Source organism: Mya arenaria, chromosome 16, assembly GCF_026914265.1.
Source record: "Mya arenaria isolate MELC-2E11 chromosome 16, ASM2691426v1".
In the NCBI taxonomy this organism is placed as follows: Eukaryota; Metazoa; Mollusca; class Bivalvia; order Myida; family Myidae; genus Mya; species Mya arenaria.
The window spans coordinates 17712649-17735712 of record NC_069137.1 but is presented as its reverse complement, the minus strand read 5'-3'; the positions used below and the strand labels follow the sequence as shown (position 1 = coordinate 17735712).

Sequence of the window (23064 nt, the reverse complement as noted above, 5' to 3'; positions counted from 1 at the left end):
GACATATAGAAAATATCTTACCAAATTACGTGTGTCAGCCCATTGTTTACGTATTGAAACCGGAAGATATGGGACAAATAGACTTCAAAGAAACGAGAGAATATGTTTATTGTGTGATGCACAGAACATTGAAGACGAATTTCATTTTGTTTTAAGTTGTAGTCGTTATAACGATCTAAGGATACAGTACATTAAACGATACTTTAGAATTAGACCAAATATGTATAAGTTTATTGAATTACTCAACTGTTCTTGTAAAACAACTATTGTTAATCTGTGTAAATACTTATTATTTGCTAACGATAGACGTAATACAATCATTAATGATATAAATGAGTAACGACCTTTATCACCATTTACATTTCCACTATTTAGCTATTATTTTGTGGAATCAATTACTTTATATTACTATAATTTAGCTTATTGATACATTGTTAACATTCTCCATATAACAATATGATATCTTCAGTTTATTGTTTACTCTATTATCTAAAAGTACCATCTTATACAAGTTGAACACATATTATGACATTTGTCTTTTCTTTGTACGAATACTGTAACGAGATGCTTTATGCATAAGTTGAAATAAAATCTGTTCTGTTCTGTTCTGTTCTGTTAATTAAGATATTTCGCGCTAATTGTACAATAAGTAAACAGTGAAGGCGTTTCACATTGGAACTGAAATATATGGATTTCAATACAACTTTTGAAGAAGCGCAACATTTGGATTTTTTACCATTATTTTGGTCTTTGAAGATATTATTTTAGCAAACTTTTATACAATTATCTAAACGAAAAATAGCTCATTGTGATAAGCATACAGATAATTCCCTTTCGAATTCCCAAAACGCTTAAAAGGGTATCGAGCAATTGGGGCCGGAGGTCTAAAAATGGTACATGATAAAGCTGACGTCACAGTAATCACAGTCTATCGACATTTCAAGATATTTATGGTGTTTTTCACATTTCAATTTAAAAGTTAACTACTGTGTATTAAGTAATAAAACACGACTTGCATGAACATATATCCTTATATACTCGGTTTTAATATCATGCTAAAACACGTTTAATTGTCAACATTTAAAAACAAGTATCTCTAAGACACAAGTATTATGTTATTCTTAAAAATGTTAACTCTTACTTACACTTATATAAAGGCAATTAAGTATCCATGAGTTATTTACAGCGACTAAAACATACATGCTATGAGTAATCGTCTGGCATTTAAAGACTATTCATTTGCATATGGTAGACATATTTCATGCATTACTTGTGAAGTGGTAATGCAAACAACACAATGGAACTACTCAATGAAGTCCGAATTCCTCGGTTTAAGTGTCAGCGGCCAGTCATTGTCAGACGGGACACTAGTGTTGTCTCTACGTCGTTCAGTTCAGGATTCAAGCGATTGACTGTTGAATGTTCGCAAAAATCATATTTTAGTATTCTTAGAATTGGACTTTCTTTGGACATTAAGCAAGAGAGGACTTCTGTGACATTTCATGTGTTTCAAATTCAGTTTAATAGTTACTGACAAAAGATCTCATTTAAAGATTCACTCTCACGCCCAAATAAGAGTAACCTCAATTGAAAGAAGTGTTTCAATTTATCAAAATTAAGAAATATAATTAAAGTATATAATGACACCGTCTTTAATATGAAACAAAGGAGCATAAAACGGTATTTCTTTTATGAGACAATACTTGATTACTGTTATTATCTTAGGACCCACCAGTCATTTATGTTTTGTACGGTTTTAGCTACTGAATACACGTTTATAATCTTGTTATAAGTAAGAAATATTTTTCATCAATGCATAATTTCGCAGTTCGTTTCGCCGATAATAGTTAACACATATAAGTACATGGAAACAGCCAGTCATCTAATCATTCACTATTAACGCATCATTACGCGTTAAACAGTAAAGTAACAGAATTAAACTTGTGTTTTACTTTTTTAAACCGTTCTTTTTCTAAAGTAATATGCATATATGAACTGAACCTGTAAACCAATAAACAAGAAGTATAAATTGAAAATAAATAACCTATTACACTTGTTTTATTTCTCATGATTTCGGCAACATTTGTTGACAACGGAAATAGAAAAGGCTATTAATGGCCTGTACGATTTGAACACAATTTATGGAATGATTATCAGCAGCATGCACTCCTTACGCATTCCATAAAGAAAATCTTTTACCTTTGATTAATGTTTGTGTAGTTAAGTAGCATTAAAGGATGACAGCTTTTGTATATATAAAATCACAGATTTCGTAGGCTTCAAGACAAACATATCAGTTTGCATGATAAAATAAGACGTGCAGGTACATAAGTGTATATTTTTACTCTCCAATACAGATATTGTTAAATCAACCACCAAAACCTGTTTTAATATACTTGAATTCCGATTCAATGCTTTGTACAAGTAGTTAAGTGATAATCCTTTTAGATGTATCATAGTTTCTTAGCTTAAATGAGTCATGTAAATAAGATTAATTATCTTTTTTAGAATAGACTTGCAACTCGAGCATATTCGTTTTATCTGAAGTAACATATCCGAACGTATTTGTAAGTATATGTACCTTAAATGGTTTTGAAATGAACTGTTCCCATTTATATCAGTATATAAATATAGAACACGGTTTTCTGTGATATAGAGACGAAGCACATGCGACCATAATTGCCATTCGTTATTCACAAATAGTTGCGTCAGGTCCGTCACCCTTGGTAGTGACTGTAGGCCAAATTGAAACTTCGTCGATGTTTGGTTCGAATGTCCAATTAAACATTTTGAAATACAACTATTATAAATTATAATAAGCACTTTTGTCATTTGTGTTTATTAATTTTTTTAATAAAATAACTAATACAACGAAAAGTACATGTCGTTCTTATAGTCTGCAAAGCATTGAATATACATCAACCTTTGGGCGACACGAAAACACGGATCGTACGCTTATTTCGAAAATATTTTTTTGAGGGAATTTCGGAATCTTTAAAGTTGAACACAATTAACTTTTCTTTTAAAAAATATCATATTCTTTACATTTATGAATTCTTATCTAAAACATATAACTATGACAAGAAAATTATTGATAAAAAATTAAATGTATCCCAAAGGTTGTTTTCAAAATATACACACTTTTTTGAAATTCATGATTTTTCTTTAAATGGTATTCCTGCTGATTAGTGCTTAATGACTGAACCTTTTTTAAAGCGTTCAAAATCGTTTGCAAAATTGTTTTATTATTTAAAAAAATAAATTGATAGAAAAAAACACAATTACTTTTGGGCGACACAACATATATCCTATGGGCGACACGAGTCTCCCAAAGGTTGCATCAAAGTAACCCAAAGGTTGGATTGGTCTAAATATATATATATATATATATATATATATATATATATATATATATATATATATATATATATAGGATTATTGAATAATATCACGTTTAATATATAAATAAATGTTAAACATCCTGATATAATATACACGTCGTGTATATACTATCAGGATGTTTAACATTTTTATTTATTTAATGCCGATATATTATTATGTGAAGTATTATGGATACAACTTTTCTACCACCTCAGATAAGTACATCCAATAATTTAACCATGCTAGATATTCTTTTCTTGCCCACGGGCAAAGATAAAATGCCCGTATGGAACTCCTTTTTAATGGTCACCACATTGTAATTACCTTCCTTGTTGAAGACTGTCGTCTGTAGCATCATGGAAACCTTGTCTTGTGGCAATATTTAGAATGCTAGTTAATTATTTCTCCATAATGTCACCATAAAACAGTTTTCACGCACCATTCAAGAAGTAATGGTTCACTCTCCTTAGAACTATTTAAAGACCGATTATACTATTGATTTAATCTGAATCACTGCGCGCATATCCATGACAACCACGAATTATCTCATATTCATACGCAATTATTTCACTATGCACATAAGAGTTCCAGCAAAAAAACTCATTTTACTTAGTTATTTTTAACTGAGGTGGGAGAAAAAGCATCTACCATAGCCACTCGCGGATGAAAGGGTAAACCTCGTTTCCACAAAACACCCTACGCTCGGGTCGGAATGAACCTATCTTAACTCTCGGCCATGGAAGAAACTTATAATCTTTATCCTGATCAAGTGTTAAAGATTTCTTTAGTTGAAGTTACCTTTAGGTTAACACAAGGTTTAATAAATAAAAAATACCAATCACTAGGTTGGTATTTGTTCATTTAAACAAAGGTGTTCTCAATTGGTCCGAAGTTTTCAACACGGCGCATTAATCGAAAGCTAACTCTTCAATATCTTACATCATATTTTTTCTAGTACTGATATTAAGTCAGGTTATGCATGTTCAAAACACGGAAGGATTATAACAGCGACGAATGTAGTTTTATATTTAAACAATGGAGGAATAAGCTAGGTTTGAACCACATCATCCTGCGATTAAACAATATGTTTACATATAAAATGCATGTTGACATTGAAAACCAGTCGAGTTTAATTCGTTGATCTTGTTCAAACGCAAGCAACAAAGTTAAACGTTATACTTAACTAAAATGACAAAGATTGCCTTTCATGAGTTCTGCTTACATGAACTGGTGACCAAATGTGTATTACATGTAATATGTAAGGAGCGATTTAAAAGTTCAAACGTAAATGGGTAATAAATATATATAGCTTTATTTCCCCCATTTTTTGGAGATGTACATGGTATATGATAATGCATACATAAGCATGAATATTTACAAACACAAAACAAATTTGATAGTACATAGAAAGTCACAGTAACATAAATTGCGACAAGTTTGTTTTATACGCATTAAGTTGGTCTCGTTTATAATTTATAATCTGCATACAAGTCTGATCTTACAAACGATTAAGAACAATGATAATGCATCGGCTAAAATCAATAGACTGTTTCCTATTAATTTAAGCAATATTTCTTCGAAAGCGAAATAGAAATAGCTGTTTAAGGATTACCTCATTTTGTCGAGTGGCATTGTCATTGGTGAAGTGCTCTCATCTAAATGCGTCTTAGTTTAACACATCATTGTATAATTTAGCACAGTTCATAAGGAAGTCCGGGTATAATTGTACATCGAGTACCTTTATCAAATGTTCGTCGATTTTGCCAAGTGCGTATATAATGAAGGACTGTCTCGATATCGTACTAAGTAAGTCAAACATCGGTCCACTCAAACTTTTAATCGCCACCAGGAATAAAAGTCGCGAATAGCTATTGTTATTTGAGCAGCACTCGAACATCAAGTGCTCGAGCTCATGGCTGCATTGTCGATGGCATAAACGGCAATCAATCGGCTGGTCTGGGGGACGCTGGCAGCAAAGACATGCTAGCAGCTTCATGAGGGAGAGGCTCTCGGGACGAGCTCTCGCGACGGACCACACACTTGATAGGCACAGATGCGGATGGATCTGTTTAAACAGATCAAAGTCAGAGCTTGTGTCCATTCTCGCTTTCCATGCATTCACTTCGTGGTTGTAGACAGCTGTTTTGCAGACACGTTTCCAGATGTGCTTGTTTGGGAATGACACTTTGACTAGGTTCAATATATAATATTATAACACACACATATATATATATTAAAGCTAAAATATCAAATGTAAGAACGGCATCAGCATAACATGAACTTTTTATTTTGATATTTACAGTGAAAATGGATATATTTGTCGTGTTTTTTTTGTTATGAGAATGACACACGAGTCTTTTCCGATGGTCTTTGTTGGAAGCTGTTTCGACAAATTTCATCTAGCCTTTCCCAACGTACACCTAAAGTTTCCCTTTGTATGGCATTTCTGTCTGTGGGTGCTGTCGCTTTCTTTCTGCGTGAGGCCAGTCTTGACCTCACCTTGTGATCAAACGAATGCTCACTGAACACTTCTTTTGTTTTGTTGTATCGCTGCCATTTTTTGGTTGGCTGTTTAGATATCCTGCATTAATTTCGTTTAGGTTGATGAAGGTAAAGACTCTCTTATTCGTGTGATTGGTCTAAAAGATAAAAATGCATTCCATATGACATATCGAAAATTGCAAAACACGTCATACAATAAAAGTATACTGGTGTGCAGATTTTATCACAGATAATGGTTTAACAATTCAACACTAAACGTGTAATATATCAATTTGTCACAGAAAACAAATCATTAATGATGGTAACCTTATAAATTTGTAAGCAGAAAAATCAAAAGTATAAAAACAGCAGTCTCGATGTGATTTTCAATGATTTTATAATTTTAGATGATGTTATTACTATGTAAAAAGAACATGGTATAGAAAAATATTAGTTGAGTTTTATGGGAACCTATATGTTTGGCTTGAACACTAAAACTAAGTCAAAGAATCTGCAGTCCAGACGGCAACCTAAATATGGAACTGCAACCTATCTCTTCAAAAATCGGAGCTGCAACCTATCATTTTCTTTTCGTTCTCATATCTTTTAAAATCATTAAAATATTCGTTCCCAAATGCATGTGCCTGTTATGTTTAAACAAAATTTAAGTGTTTTATGCGATTTTCCCAAATTATAACCTCATTTTCTGCTAAATCCGAGCCAAAATGATAAATAGAACTGTAACCTACCAGTCGGATTTCGTACATTTTGGAAACATTGCAGAAGTGTTCTCGAGAACGGTTAAAGTTTCAAGGAAAACATGGATATGCTAATACAAACTAGGTAGGAGGGCATATGATAGGCTATGTTAAAAATTAAAGAAACTATTATAATTATATGTATTACCTTGATTTTCGGCTCGAGTCGAGCGTTTTGGTGACGCCATCTTGCACTGAAACCTACCATTTGGTCACGTGGATTCCCCGCCGTGTACTGGTATGGTGCTTGAACCCACGGCCATGTGAACCCTTGCATGGAAATATATAAAACTGAGCTAACCGGGTAACTGATTTTTAGGCAGTTCCCAGCTTGGCTTTACAATTGACTGGTGCATTATGCATTACAAAGACAATAAATCAAACACTTGAAGCACTAGTCCAAATAATAGTAACTTGACTGATCATTTTACAAATTTCGAAATGACATATCCTTCACTACATTTTTTTGTACCAAAAATGGGTAGTTAATTCTATCAGGATTCTGGGTTATAGCTTCTTTCAACGATAAAATGTCATTAAAACAAGAAATATTATCAGATAATGATATTAAATATGAGTTATGTACACAAAAAATAAAATCCGACAAATTATTATGAGTTTGATGAGTGTTTATCTTCATTTCAAAACATAATGATATAAACTGTTATATATGAAGAGCACGGCTGGAGTGCATAGATTTACAACAATCGGAGCCTTTTGGCCATGGCCGAATTGTTACGATTATATATACAAGGTGACTGGTCTATCTCGAAGTTTACCTTGATGGTCGAGTTGTGGTTAAATGCATTAAATGCTTGTTTTGTGAAAAAATCTTTGCACTTGCACATGGTAAAAACTAAAATACAAATATAAACACTTAATATCTATTTCAAACATATTATAATTATCTAACTACAATTTCAATACCTTTCAACCCCAACCCTGTTTTGCACAAACCCGATAAGACGTAAGGGATCAGAAAATTCCCATATACAGTACACTCCACGTGGAACTACCACTTTCTGTTTTCCACCATGGATTTTCGTTATTGCTGACATGACATCCAATTTATCTAAATCGGCTTTCCTTGTTGTTTTCACTCGTTCACCCACTGAGGCTTTACAGTGGACTGTATAATTACAATCGTCGCGTAACTCGGGAGTGAAAACACCACGAAACCCTAAGGAAACCAATAAGAATGTCCTACTGAACATGTGGCTGATTTTGTGTAATTAATTTAAATACTGTTCTGTATTGTGTTGTTTTAATGTTTTTCAGACTTACTTGCACATAATACGACTTGTAATCCTTTGACGACTTGTAATCCTTTGACGGAGCAAAATTTGCAATATATGTTGATGTCAATTTTTGACCCATATCTTACTCATTTGACTTTAGTCCCAGTTACTTAAAGTAATGTAAACATTTTGTTTGCTATGTATATTCAATTAATTTCTTTTAACTTTTTTACATTAAAACCTCCAGTTAGATAAAAAAAAATGCATTTTCGCAATAACAAACATGCCAGATAACCAAAAGTAGTCTAAATTCAGTGCATTCAATTCAATTATGTTTGTTATCATTCTTAATTTGTTGTTTTCCTTTTTATTCAATTGATTCAGATTAACAATATTCCGGCAACAACATTATTCGTACCCAATTTCATTCGTTATGGACCTACTGTACAGCACTTCAAAATTGTACTTCCTAGCTTTCGCTGATATTATTATGTTAATTTAAATATGTATGCCAACTTAAATAATCGAGAGGTATTTGTACGCAGATTGTGATATATAGTGATGCTTTTACATGATTTAGGATGTTCGTACTCAAAGTTCTTCACACCTAAATTATGACCAAAATGTCGATGTCAAATGTCTGAGAATTTTAACATTGAAAGATTCACCTGTTTGGCTAGAACATAAAAAAAATATGTGCTAAAGGAATGATATAATTTGTTTCATATGCTCATCATTTTAGCAGAACAATATTTCATTCACTTGGTACTCCATACTTTTGAGCCACATCGGGCGACACTCCTTTCGTCTATTGTCTCTAAACAGCCGCGTGATCTCACAGATAAGCATCTGAGTCATCCAGAGATCTGCATTTGCTGCCGGTTTGAGAGTGTCGTATGATGTTTTTAAACTGTTTTAAGAGATAAGTTTTACAAACTCAAATCTAGTGCATGCAACTATGTTCTTACTCATTTCATATGTCCCAATAAATATTTTATAAACCTGTAGTCGGTTACTGTTAGCCTCGTTTCTACCATATACCAGCCATACATGAATTCTGTAAAACATATCAAACGTCAATAAAAAACATCTTTTGGCACATTTTTATGTAACAGAATCATAAAATATAACTTTTTGGATATGTGTAACGAGTTTCATTAATGAAATATATAATGATATGTTTATATAACAATAATTAAAGAGTAACTGGCGGTATTAGGCCGCATTTGTTTGAGATATACAGAACATAGTTGATAATTAAGCATACAAAATACAAACATGATGTTGATGAACAGTACTATAATATTCATTGGAAATTATTTTGTAGCAAAACAGCGTGTTATACACAAAAATAAACTGCATTTCCATATAGAATAGTTTAACAAGTTATTATAATGATCCGAAACTAGTTGTATAGCTTAGTCCGTCGTTTCATTCCAAATATAAGTGATAATTTTCGGTGCCGATCATGACATTAAGGGCATTGACATTTCAAGCTTATGTAAAGAAGGTCGACTAGAACAGAAGCACTTTAACTATTTCAATATAAAATCCCCGAAGTTTTGGCGTACAAGTAGAAATAAGATTTTGTTTCTTTTACTCTCATACTATAATACACTTAAAGTATTTGGTATTTGGGGGTATTATTGTTTCCGAATATATATAACAGACATTTGTAACATGATATTGATTTGATATACCAAAAGTTATCGCCATTGTACGGCGTCCTATTCTTTTTGAATACTCTAAAAGTAGCGAACAGACGGTGTGGTTCCACTGATAAGACTCGGCCTACAGTCTAAAACAAGATTTCTATCAGCACACGCCAAGCGTTTGCTACCTTTGCACTAAATATGACCAGTATTTCGTAAGACATACGTAGAACTGGTTGTAGGAAACTTCTCGAACAAACCTATGTTCTGATTAATGGCAGTTATCTGGTGCACTTCATGTGCCTTATCAAGGTGACACTGGTCGGTCTAGCGCCCCATGCCACTAACAACAACGTGCCACTTCTTATTTCTCTTACTGTATAGTTTATAAATATAAAGGAATGACATTTCGATAGTGCGCAATTGAATATATATATTTTACCAGAAATTTAATCACAAAATGAAGATAAACATTATTAAAAAAACGGGATTTAAGGGGGACTAGATTTAACGTCAACATAGAATGTAAATTATCCTGTCATTAAACAACAGCGACTTATCTATTGGGTTAAGATACACATAATTGTTTTTCTATGTCAATTTTTACACAAATTATGGTATACACAGTGAACTCTGTAAGCTTGTGAACATGCTCTTGTGTTAGAGTTGTTTTAATCTCGACCGGAAACACATCATTACCATAATTGTGATATGTGATCAATAAGTTATAATAAATAAAAGAGCGATTTTTAAATTGAAATAACATACAAGCCATGGATGCTTGTTTAGCATCGTGACCTACACCCGTGACCTAACTCAACCTACATCATGGTATTCCACGTGGCTAGGGTAGGCCCCGGTGCTCTTTTGAAACACCACCTAACATATGCAATTAAGTCATGCAAACCTTCAGCATTCACTTAAAAATAAACACAATAAAACAACTACATCTAAATCAAACGACACATCCCTTAAAACTAATGAAATAATAACACGTAAAAATAGAACAAAGAACATTCGAGTAAAAGAAACAGAAAAGCTTAAGAACAATATTCAGATGATAATTATATAAAGTGTAGGATCTCAATCGTCGATTGCATGTATAACGTTTTTTGCAATATTTTAAAATTGTCAGCCTGTTGATGGCTTGTGATCATGATTTTGGCGAATGGGTTCTTAATATTTTGACACCAATGTACTCGTAGTAAAATGTATGTATTATTCTTATTCACCATTAAATGTATGAACACGGAACGAATCTGAAAATGAGTCATTGCACCGAATAATAATTTATATCACTTATCAATTTGCTAAAAAATAAATAATTAAGTTAGCATTGAACAGTATTCATAAAGCATGCTAATAAAACAAAATCAAATTAGTGAAAAATATAGGGGGAGTTTGAAGTAAAATTCAAAGAAACTTACAATGCTCGTACATCAACAATATGGAAAATGCATTAAACAGGTCTCACTAGTACAGATACAAGAATACATTTGATGACAAAATGAGGGCATTTAAGATATTCGTTGTTAAAATTTTCTCATTTGACAATTTTTTTTAATGAGAAGCGTTATGAGTACTACCCCATTTTCTTTCGAAATCACAAATAAGACACCAGACGATCGGAAAAACACCACATGACCATACGACGTCATCTCAGTGCGTCATGCGTAGTTCGCAACTGTGTAAATTTTAAAAGAGTTGAACTGTATGCCTATAACATATTTTCAAACGTAATGTTAATCAAATATATTTTTTTTTAAAAAGGAGTCGTCATAAAACCATCAACAACAACTAGTTTTTCTTTCTAAGTGACTAATTTTTATTTTAAAGGAAGAAAATTAGACGATTTTTATGATATAAATATTAAGTAGTTCAAATAATCTTAACTGACATATCGTGACCTTCATTTCTAAATAAGTCCAGTCTGATCACATTAGGCCTGGTATTTAAGCAGCGGTTACTTATGGTCAGAGATTAAATTAGTATAACTCAATATATCAAAATGTTGAAGCTCCTTTTCTTGTGCATTGTGCCGTTCGTTTTGTGCGCACCGTCAGAGAAACGCTTCATTGAATCTCTAGGACTACCTTTGGGAAATATTTGTAAGTGAATTGACGGCTTATTAAATAAAACGTTTTGCATTATTGACGGAAACGTACCACATATAACATAGCATAACATAGATTTAATGCATCTCAATGCATCCAGCCCATCATACAAATTAGCATAGCATGGTTAAGGCGATGTGTCACTGAAGTAATGATTTTTAGGTATAAATTAATAACATTTAAAGAAATAATATCATGTAGGCAAGGATAACCAGCAGTCCAGGCAGTCCAAACGCGCGAAGTTTTTCTAGATAGACTTTGAAATGGCAAAACATCACATATTATTATCATTTGACATCAATTGATAGAAAAATTGTGGACAAATAATATTATCAGCACATTAATCATTCAAATAATAAGTCCTGAAGTAGTCATACAATGGATATAAAAAAGAAAATGGAACTCGTCTTCTACAGTGTAAATATTTTGCTTAAAACAATGGACAGAATCTAGCCTTTTTATCAATAATCATATGTCTTCCTTTCTCTGGTAATTCCTTGACTAACGAAAATCTGCGAACGTTTTAAACCCAGTTTTATAATGTCTATAATGTAGAAGCTTTGAATAATTTTAAATAAATACATGTACGTGTTGAGATAAACAGTCTTTCAATCGGGTTTTAAACATCAAGAGGAATTAGTTCATGTTAATAACACCGAACGCTAACCACGCATAGCCGAAACCTTGTCTAATAATAATTGTTTTACACCACTGGTCCAGGTTCTTTCTCTAGCATCATCAAGAGTTTGCAGCATATTATAACCCTGTTTGGGGTATCTGTGCGCTTGGTACCTGGTCAGTTGAATCCAATATTTAACACAACGTGTCACACAAATTACACTAAGAGGATGTCTGCCACATTCACTCAGTGCCATCTTGTTGGAAACATTAAAATTTAAATAAGCAACACCCTTATAAAACTTAACATGTAAACGTCAAATAGTTTCCCAATACCTTTATCTCCATATTTCAGAAAAGAAACATAACAGTTTAAAGGCGTCTGAATATTTTAAGTAACCAGAAATGAGTTTAGATTTAAATATATTGGCAACTGCTTTTGTCGCTTGAAGTTTCTCAAGGGTTTTAGACCATGCTAGGCTTAGTATTAAACAATGCTTTCAGATATTTGTAGAATGGCACAATCTCATTCGGCTCGGATGCATATTTCCACTTTTTATAAGACCAAAGTGGACCGCCATTTCGAAACACAATATATTTTTTTGTCAATGTTCAATTACATACCACTTATGCTGCACAGATTTGACCATAATTTGATGAAAAGTTCGGTCTTTTCGACCAGAAATGAAGGGTTTTTTTACTTAAAAGTATCATAATTTCCCTCGAAATCACATCAAGTATTCTAAATGCATGAATGATACGTTGAAAAATAATTCGCTCGGAAGGAAAAAAATGTTCTAGATATATGTGTAATGCGCGTTCTTGTACCGATAATAATCCTAAGTGACCTCCAGCAAGTGCTCGGTCGAAAGTTTAGAAGTCATTGACAACAAGGTAGACCTTTCTTTTACAATTACGGAAGAATGTATGACAAGTGCCTGTTATAATCTAGAACAAAAACAAAAACAACATGTTTTCAGGCCGATCGAAACCCAGTGCCGATTGTAGAACTAACAAATGTCATTTAGCTGATTTCATGTTAATGCAATATGTAGATGAAAGATTCCGACCCGTAAGTATGGACAAATAAGTAGACACATAGAGCATGTTCGCGTTACTTACTCTTGTACTTTTAAGTAAATTATATACCCATGCTTAATTGCAGAAGTGTACCATGTATCCTGAATATATCGGGTTTGTAGAATGTACTCGAGATTTGCCAGCTCCAATACACAATTAATATTTTTCTCAATTTTGTCATTAACGTAATGATATTAAATGCGTTTTGTGGCCGCTTCAATCAACCAACCATGCTCAAATAGCTACAATCTGTGGCCGACTCGCGATGTCGAAAGAAGGGGATTATTACAATCGAATAGATTAGTCACTAAGAACAGTGAACCTACTCACCTTTTTTGGTTTAGAAATTTATTGACGGAAGTACGTGTTGGTATGGCGAACACTCTCAGATAAAACATACATTCTATGTTTTAAAGGGACTGTACACCAGATTGGCACCAAAAAAGTTTTGTTTTTTTTCTGTAAAGAATTACACAGACAATTAGACAATTATTTAATAAATTGTTTAACTCTTAGATATCGTGTAAAAAAAGAAATGTAAAAAAAATCGATTCGGACAAAATGTCGCCAAAATTTCAGTCCAGTGTTGTATCCACTGTGCTACGAAGGCTTACCCTACAGAATTGGAATATTTAAGCTATAAACCTAACTTGGTAATAACACGTGATAACATCGACTAGCCAATCACGCATAAGGAATGATATCTACTAGGTAGACATACATAGTAATCTTTTTTAATGGAAAAATACTAAAAAAATGCGAAAAATAAATAAATTGTAAACTATGTGGTACTTCAGTAAGTAAGTTTCAATGCATTGTTCACATCGATACCAAGTTTATGTCAGTTTTCGACAATTCCCTTTATTTCGCTATTTCATCATACGGAGTACAGCCCCTTTAATATCAACTGCCTTCCTTTGCTGCAAAAGAATGTGTCGAAAATATCTATTACAATTGATCAACTGAAAACTATGCATATACCTGGATTAAATGTTATCTATTGTTGGAGTATTATTCTATTGACTGTATGATACTGATAAAACATATTCAATAGTATAACTGATAGGATAAATCTTCAGTCAAAACGACATTTAAAAGAACCAAAATTAACAAGTAAAGCTTTCCTGAACACTTTTCTGAATAAATGGTGTCTAAAATTTAGCTTCACACTATCTGGGTCAAAACTAGAACGTGTTTTTTTCAGTTGACCTCGAAACGTTGAAATGTGATCTTCAAATCATGCTGGATGTACTGGGCAGTGAGCCAACGGAGGCGGCCTGTGAGGCAGAGTGCCATAAACTTATTCAGGAGGGAACTGTGTTCACATATGGTTGTCCTTTAATCTGCCATGGGTAAGATTATATTTTGTTTAGAACATGTGTAGTTTGTAGTAGCCGAGCATGGTTTAGTGCAATAAAGCAATGGAAACTACAGGACCAGCCCAGTAGTCAAGAATTCAAATATAAACCGTATTTACTACTAGTTAAGAAGATTCATCATAGTAAGCAGAGATTTATTGTATATACATATATACTTGGTGTGCCCAAACAATTGTTGAGACCTGTAAAATATATTTAAAATATACAATTTTTCTATGGTAAAAACTTGAGGCAAAGTATTGGTACAAGGTGCATGAAATGGTTAAATTTGAATTCAGTATCTAAAGAAATAAACACATATGTAACCATATGTGAGAGTGCGGGCGCAGTTCAAACTTTGGCCAGTGTTCAAATATTCGTTATCTCTTTAGTGACTTAAAAATAAGTGTGGATCGAAATAACTTGAGTCTACGAACATACCTCTCTTTGCAGGTAAACGTAAAGGTTGTTATGGCAACATTTTGAATACAAACCATTTACATAAACGTAACGAACTTGCCCATATTATGCATTGATGTGTATTGGTTGTAAGCAAGTGTTGAGGTGTCAATGGTCAGTGAAATTATTGTCTACACTGTATCATTGCCATACGAGGAATTTTAAAAATTATATCAGTGTCTGTAGTGTATAGTAACTGTAAGCTGTAAGTTGTCAATGGTTAAACTTACTGAGATTTAAGCATGTGTAATATAAGAATATGACATATTTTAAAAATATGTTGGCATTAAAAAAATATGTTGGCATTAAAAATAATCGTTTTCTTTGTTTCATATACTCATAGTGTCATGTTATCATAAACTGGGTTCTTTGAAATAAACTTGTAAGACAGATGTTTGCAAAGGGTCACTTTTCACGAAGGTCACACCTTTCGGTCATAGGAGATAGACATACGAAATCAGTTAAGGTCCTTTGGATTTGTAGATTGGAAGAGACACTGATAAACAAGGAGGTCCGATTCCATTCCTATACTATTGTCGAACAGACTTCTTAGTTACGGATGTAAACTGGTAATTAATGAGAGAAAAATGCGGGAGTAATCCATGTTTTCCTGGTAAATTATTTTTATGCCAAGCAAATGGCGATGGGGGCGCTTGTACCTTTTTGCATCAAATATAAAGCGGTTAGACCAGATATCGAAGCTGACACCTCTGAAACTGAGCTAACAGGGCAATATATACATTGCAGTATGGTCTAATGAAAAAAAAAACGGATGATTCTTCTACAACTTGACACACACACCAAATCATAATGCAAACAATACATGTTATTCTAGCAAAATATTGGAGAAAACAAATAATTCAAATGTTGGCTATTGTTGAAGCCTTCATTAAATTTATTGGTTTTCTGCTTATAAGGTACAACCATTATAAGACCAGCACAATACAACCCTTGTTCTATCTCTTTAGGGATATTTTTATCAATCAAAATGTTATTGCTCTTTCCCTCAGATTCCAGAACATCGCCCACTATTTCCACGAAGCACCAAAGCCAGGCCAGGCCAACTCAACATGTGGAGGCGCCGACCTAGTTGGTTCTCTACTCGGATAATATGCTTGAATGTTTGATGTTGTTAAACAAAAAATGAAAATGAATAAAAAGACTCTAGAACCAAATTAGGTATTCATACTTAATAAAAGAAAACATGGGCCTGCGTTTGATGACCGCATAACGCATGACCTTACTCCGTCGAGCGCTTGGACCGTTTGCATGGCTCCAGTAGAAAAATGTGTTTGAAATATAAATCCATCGTTTTACCCATGTTAGCTTTTCTACGTTCACTTATTTCTCAATAATTGTGTCGTCATCTTAGGAATAGTGACTTACTTTTCCCTGTATAGGCCTCGGATGATTTATTTGAACTGCCAAGATACCAAAATAACTGAATAATAATTTCATATAACAAAACCACATTTCATATTTTTCATGGTTAAAGTCTTAGCCCTTATACTGATCAAGTTTTGTATTTAAGGATCCGTGTAAATCCCGTTCTAGCCCATCCCCGATTATTAGCTTTTGTGAACTCCAATAAATTCCAAAATGCCTGTTATCAAGCTACATGAAATGTGTTACTACAAACAACCAAATCCAGCTTCGCTCACACCCCATAGTGTTTTCGCAATTCAGTTGTGTGTACTGTCACACCCATAAAGTCTCAGATATTACTTCCCCAAAACAACAATGGGCTACGTACTACACGACTTAGTGTGAAACAAACTCATTATCATATAAGGGCTTAACACAAACCAATCAAATGTCAGATAATTTCCTCCGCTTCCAGAGCTGAACAACCACTTTGGAAAAGTACAACCTATTCATTTGTAAACCAACCAGGACTAAATTTAGTCATTCAAGCTAAGCAACTAAGTTTTAATACAATCAGGTCTGACCTTAGTCTTAGTAAAACTAGTACAGCCTATTCTGTTGAAAGCTAATCAGGGCTCTTCTTAGTTAATCAAGTTAAACCCTTTCAGTTTTAAGCAGTTTAGAGCATTTCATAAGTCGTTCAAATATGCCACTATTGATTTCTCACACACCTGCTTAACAGGGGTAAGACACAATCAATATATAATCGAAATTTCGATATCTCTACTTAATATTTTTGTGAGTGCTTCTTGAACGATGCCCGTCCGTCAGCTCCGCTTACCTGTGGCGCTGCTACGCTCTCCGACGTTGATAACTCTATTGTTATCATACAGGATGGTTTCGTTTAGGGCTATATTGTACTTAGTTTGAGCACGCTTTGCTGCTAAACCCAAATAACTTAAACCTGACACCATTTAACGACTACATTATCTCAGGGGGTAAGAGATTCATGCCACGCCCATATAAAGCCGATAGCTAAGTCTAAATCACATTTTCTCATCAATGATGAAATCTTGAGCATGTTTAGAAAACAGTATGCACACACCTTACAAGTTAAAATACATTATTATGTTTATTCTGGAAATTAACATCTTATAATTACTTCCCTTAGAAAGAAATTAACCATGAAAGTCACGAATATAAGACAGATTTATATTTCCCAGGTGTGTGAGGTCACATTTGAATCATATACGTAAATATCATATAATAATCGTATAATTCTTGAAAAAGTAATAGAATAGAAACGAATATTTAACGACTGTAAGTATGGTAGAAATTGTAGTGAAACTTAAAGCCTCAGTGCCTCTAAGGATTAAATCATTTAAAGAAATGAAAGTGAGATTATGACTATGATATAGTCGCATATAATGTCTGATAAATTCCCGAGGTCCACACGGCGCTTTATAAAATTAGTTTGATAATAGTTTATTGTTCTTTTCTGTATACACAATTTACACAAACAATCACAATCAAATCAAGCAAAAAGAACAAATGGGTTGGCTGCAAATTATTAGTTTCAGTTCTTCCAAGATGTCAATATAGCCTCAATGTCGTTTAATTCAATAATTAAACGTGACAAAAGAAACGAAAAAAATGCTAAGTTATTTTACTCAGGAAAAAAAGAGAATTTGGTTGCCACCAAAAGAGAAAAAATAATACAATGTTATAACATCCCAAACCATTTATATCGTGATTGAGGGTGATATCAAAGAAGCGTTTGGTTAATTTTATGTACTTAAGAACTTCAATAAAAACACACTGTTCTCATCGACCGTGTTCTGTTTTTTATCATGTTTGACGTCACTTCCCATAGGCATAGTGTTACCTTTTTGTAAACACAACCAGTTTGTCAAACAGCAGTTCTTCATTTATTCTTAAAAAAGTAGCCTACGTTTCATTATATAAGAACTGTTTTGGATTCGATATCCTTATCATTATAATAAACCATTTCGTTATTTTACATGTGATCGTCAGTAAATTGTGCGTAGTATATTATGTTCGTACTTTGTTCTCATATCGGAACACTTATAGGTCATTATCGTGACCATCATTCCAAATGTGTTAAACATTGTGTATATAAGCACTGCTCAAGGCAGATTGTGTACTACTTGTCAGGGATTGAAGACGTACAGCTCGACATATCAAAATGTTTAAGCTCCTTTTCTTGTGCATTGTGCCGTTCGTGATGTGTGCCCCGTCAGAAAAACGCTTCATTGACAGTCTAGGAATATCATTGGGAAATGCATGTAAGTGTGTTAGTCGTTGCTTTATGGTGCCGTTATGGCATCATAAGAGATCACTTTCCATTTGACATGGCTCTTGTTCGTATAAAACTATTAAATGCCAAAAACAAGACCGAACTCACATATTGTTTTCTAAGTTCTTTGAACAATATTGTTTCCAAATATTTCTTCTTTTATTATAAAAACATAGCCCCACTGTGAATATGGCTTGAAAAGGACATGCTCTTTGTATATCCCCATTTAAAACCAGTTTTGTTTATGATTATTAAGACACACGGGGAAGAAGGGTCCATCGGCTTTTATTCATTTAATTTTTGAACGGTTTGGTTAGTAACGTAGCAGCCAAACTGCACGGGTTTGTAGAAGTGCACAGGTTGTAACGTAGGGATTTTCTTTCCTTACCTACTAAAACTGTTCAAATCAGCATTAGTATGTTGTCAGACCGTATTTTATGTCGTAAGAAGTATGTTTAAATACATAGTTATCATCTTATCAGAAAATAAATACTTAAAACTATTTACTTTTTCGAAGAAAAACTGAATTTTATTCTTGAAACATCTTTCTTTTATGCAGAATACTTGCTTACGACAGCGTTAAAGGAATCCTTTTATTACTTTAAAATATGGGTCAGTTTATGATGTAACCTTATATAATGATCTTAGTAAGCGGACAAACCACTAACGAGCGGCTTACGAATACCTTACGAGAATGAAAAGGCTTGGTTTGTGTTCAGAGCGGCACAAATCATTTGATGTTCACCTTCACCCTCAGTCGGCGTTCGTCTCTATGTTGGCATCACAAATGTGGCATATAACACGTAAGTGGCTTAGCCCAAGACTGTTGTAGCGCCTTCTATCTATAAGTTGAGTTACACCAGTATTGTACTAAGCCCGAGAAATGCCGGTATTCGAAATGTTACACGGATTACTACGGCGTTCGCCGCTCTAGCGAATCGAGTCGTATCAATGCAGTGTAAAATTTAAACAGTATTGGTAATTAGCAAAACGCTCTTCAGGCAGGCGATACGCTCGAAGCCTGAAAAAGTGCCCATTTCAACATGTAGGGCTAAAATCCAAAAATAGACACATAGAGCATGTACGCGTAATGGTTAAAGAGTGTTAGTATGTAAACAACCCTAACCCTCCGAATGGTTAAAACAAAATGATAACCGTTTTTGACTTGGTTCCTTTAATCGAGTCAACAAACTAGCCATTAAATAGGATCTGCTATTAACGGCCGATTATATAAGTCATTTAGCACATTGGGGCGAACCAGCGTAAGGAAAATGAAAACACAATTATTTTAAGGGAAATGTAACACGAAATTATTATATCTACTTTTGTTTTCCAGATGTTTTCAATCCTTTTGTATTTCCCTTTTGGGCTGTTATTGGTTCACTGTTGTTTCTAGATCTATTTGGTAAATGCATCTTCATTGTTAAATTATCATTCAATAAAAAACGTTATCATTGACATAATTGGTGTGTTTTTTTGCATTTTTTGCGATTTTTGATTGACAGTTACTTTAGATTTTTTATTTAAATTTCAGAAGAAAAGATGCGGTAAATCCTAAGAATAAAATACTAGTTTCGTGTGACCTAATGGATTCGAAAAGTCTTGCAGGCGCCTTGATTGAATGAAAAATTTCAATCGTATCATACCTTTGACTGAACATGAGATCAACTCAGATGTTGAATTGGTAGGAATGCAGTCTTTGGAATCCATTGCCTGCTGTTAAGCGTCATATCCTTGATTATTTTGTTTTATGATTTTTTTTTTTATATTGTGCAAAGGTAATTATATCTGTCATTATTGAAATATCAATAAAATTGTATTAATAACTGAGTGTTGCATTTAAAATTGTTATTTTAAGAATATTTTCGTAAAGCAATCTCCCGAAAAAATGAGCTGTAATGAATAAATCGTATCATGTACTTTTTATGAGATATTGTTAATTCATAATGCTTTTGCCTTAGTAAAGTTGTGATTTTTTCTGGGATATGCTTTAGAAGAAAGTCACGCTATATTTGAGAAAGAGGTAACATTAATGTACTTCAATTTTTAACTGAGATAGTAAAATAAAGTGATATAGTTAGTATTATAAATGATCTAACTTATTTTCAATGTAAGCTTGTCTGCCTATGCCATGCCACCAACAGTTAGGACCAAAATGTGGTTTTCTTGAACCTGCGTTTGTGCTTTTATTGGTGCTTGTGTGTATGATCGGATTATCAATATAATAGGGTTATTAGTACTGCGTTTTGATCCGGGAGGTTGTATTCGACTCGAGTGGATTTTTTGCAGATTCGGATTTCACGAGGCGCAAGCCGAGTGAGATCAAAATCTGCAAAAATCCACGAGAGTCGAATACGACATTCCGGATCAAACAGTACTAATAACCCTTTTATTATATACATTACTTGTTAGATCACTTAAAAGTCACATGTTTTCATTTTAACGACGCATTATTTAGTTTTATGACGTCATTTAACATTGCGCTACGATAATTGTTATGACCTGACGTCACAAGAGTGCAATACGGCCGTATTGCACTGGAGTGGAAAACGCACTACCGTATTTTGCGATATGTATTGCGTGTGGATTTATGATGGGTATATAATAAATGCATGTATGTGATATTTTTTTATTAATTACTGTACATTTTTTATTGTTCATGACATGTCGAAATAAATCTTATTTCCACGAACCAAATCAATAAGAAAAGCTTTCTGAATAAATTGTTGGTGAATTTAGCTTAAACGGTTTGAAAGAAGTTTTGTTTTTCAAAACCAAGCTTAAATGCGTTCATACTTTTAGTTGACCTGGACACGTTGAAATGTGATGTTCAAATACTATTGGATGTGGTGGGCAGTGATCCAACAGAAGTAGCCTGCGAGGCAGAGTGCCACAAGCTGATACAGGATGGAACTTTGTTTACTTACGGCTGTCCTTTAGTCTGCCATGCGTAAGTTTAAATTATGTTAAGAAATAGTTTATTTTGTATATGATATTGTTTTAGGTATATGTTTTATATATTTCTTTAAAGCAGTCTAACCCTATCTCAAATGATGAATAAACGAATAGTAATTGTTATGTTATAATAAAAAATCCGTCTTTATCTTTATGGTCATTACTTTTCGAAATATTATTCACCTTTGTCATCAGCTGTATTCCTATATTTCCGCATAATCATCATTTAACTGGTGCCAGCATAAGTTCTATTTATAGATAAGGCACAAGTTTAGTCTGGTACCGGACTCGACTCATTGTAAACAACATCAAGCTAAACAAGCTTCCAATACTGGTTGGTTTCACTCCTGCCATAACTCGGCGAATGGAGAAGATATACATGTATTTATTATAAGCTGGAAACCACGGGTCACGTGCCGAGGCGCCATGAAATAAACCAACAGTGCATATATCTATGAGAGTTATATGCGACCCATATTTATTTAAGTAAACTGTGTCTCCCTTTGATGTTTCTACAATGTATTTTTCAGGTGAATACCCGGCTGACTATTCTAGGTGATTGCATTTTAGCATTACTTATTTACATTTATTTTGTTGCTCCTATCTTCAGGTTCCAAAACCTCGCCCACTATTTCCACGAAACACCAAAGCCAGGCCAGGCTAATTCTACATGCGGGGGCTTAACTGGAACTCTGCTCAGATAATATGCTTGAATGTGTGTTGTTGTAAAACAAATATTGAAAAGGAATAAAAGAGCAACTAACCAACTTATGTGTTCATGCTTAATAACTGATAACATGGGCCGGCTTTCTATGGGTGCATGATGCATGATCCTCTCGTGCGCCATCATGGGCGTGGACCATTGCTAGAGTAGAAATGTGCAGTTTTTGTTTCAAAATGCCCCAGACTACCTAATCAGCAATGTCTTGAGAGTTCGTGATGATATATTTTCAAATAAGAAAGTTATTCAAAAGAACAATGGAAACTCGTGAAGGAAATTCATTTCCTGCTTAAAATAGTGTAAATATCTTTTAAATATAGCTGCAATCACAACAAAGCATCAATACATTGTTGATTGGGTAGTTCCAACAATTTTGATTCATAAACATATTAATTTTATATAAAGGCATTTCCGGGAAAACGCAAATGCTAAATTTTGGTCCTTCAAACGACGTTGGCATTGTGACCGGCCCTTAAATGAACTGCCTTTCCATTGTGGGGGAACGGACACCGGATATAGCTCAAAAAGTGATAAATCGATAAGCGTTTGATTTTGACACATGGAAAG

At 33.6% G+C, this 23064-nt stretch overlaps 2 protein-coding genes across 2 annotated transcripts; both read left to right on the top strand.

The window, feature by feature from the left end:
- Positions 1-11518: 11518 nt before the first annotated feature.
- LOC128221221 (uncharacterized) lies at positions 11519-16249 on the top strand. Its single transcript, XM_052929736.1, has 3 exons — positions 11519-11618; positions 14527-14674; positions 16150-16249. Exons 1-3 carry the CDS (start codon positions 11519-11521, stop codon positions 16247-16249), a joined length of 348 nt encoding a protein of 115 aa, XP_052785696.1.
- Positions 16250-18653: 2404 nt separating this feature from the next.
- LOC128222390 (uncharacterized) lies at positions 18654-22543 on the top strand. The gene is made up of 3 exons (XM_052931366.1): positions 18654-18810; positions 21624-21771; positions 22387-22543. The coding sequence occupies exons 1-3, from the start codon at positions 18711-18713 to the stop codon at positions 22478-22480; spliced, it is 342 nt and encodes a 113-aa protein (XP_052787326.1). The 5' UTR covers positions 18654-18710; the 3' UTR covers positions 22481-22543.
- Positions 22544-23064: the final 521 nt, after the last annotated feature.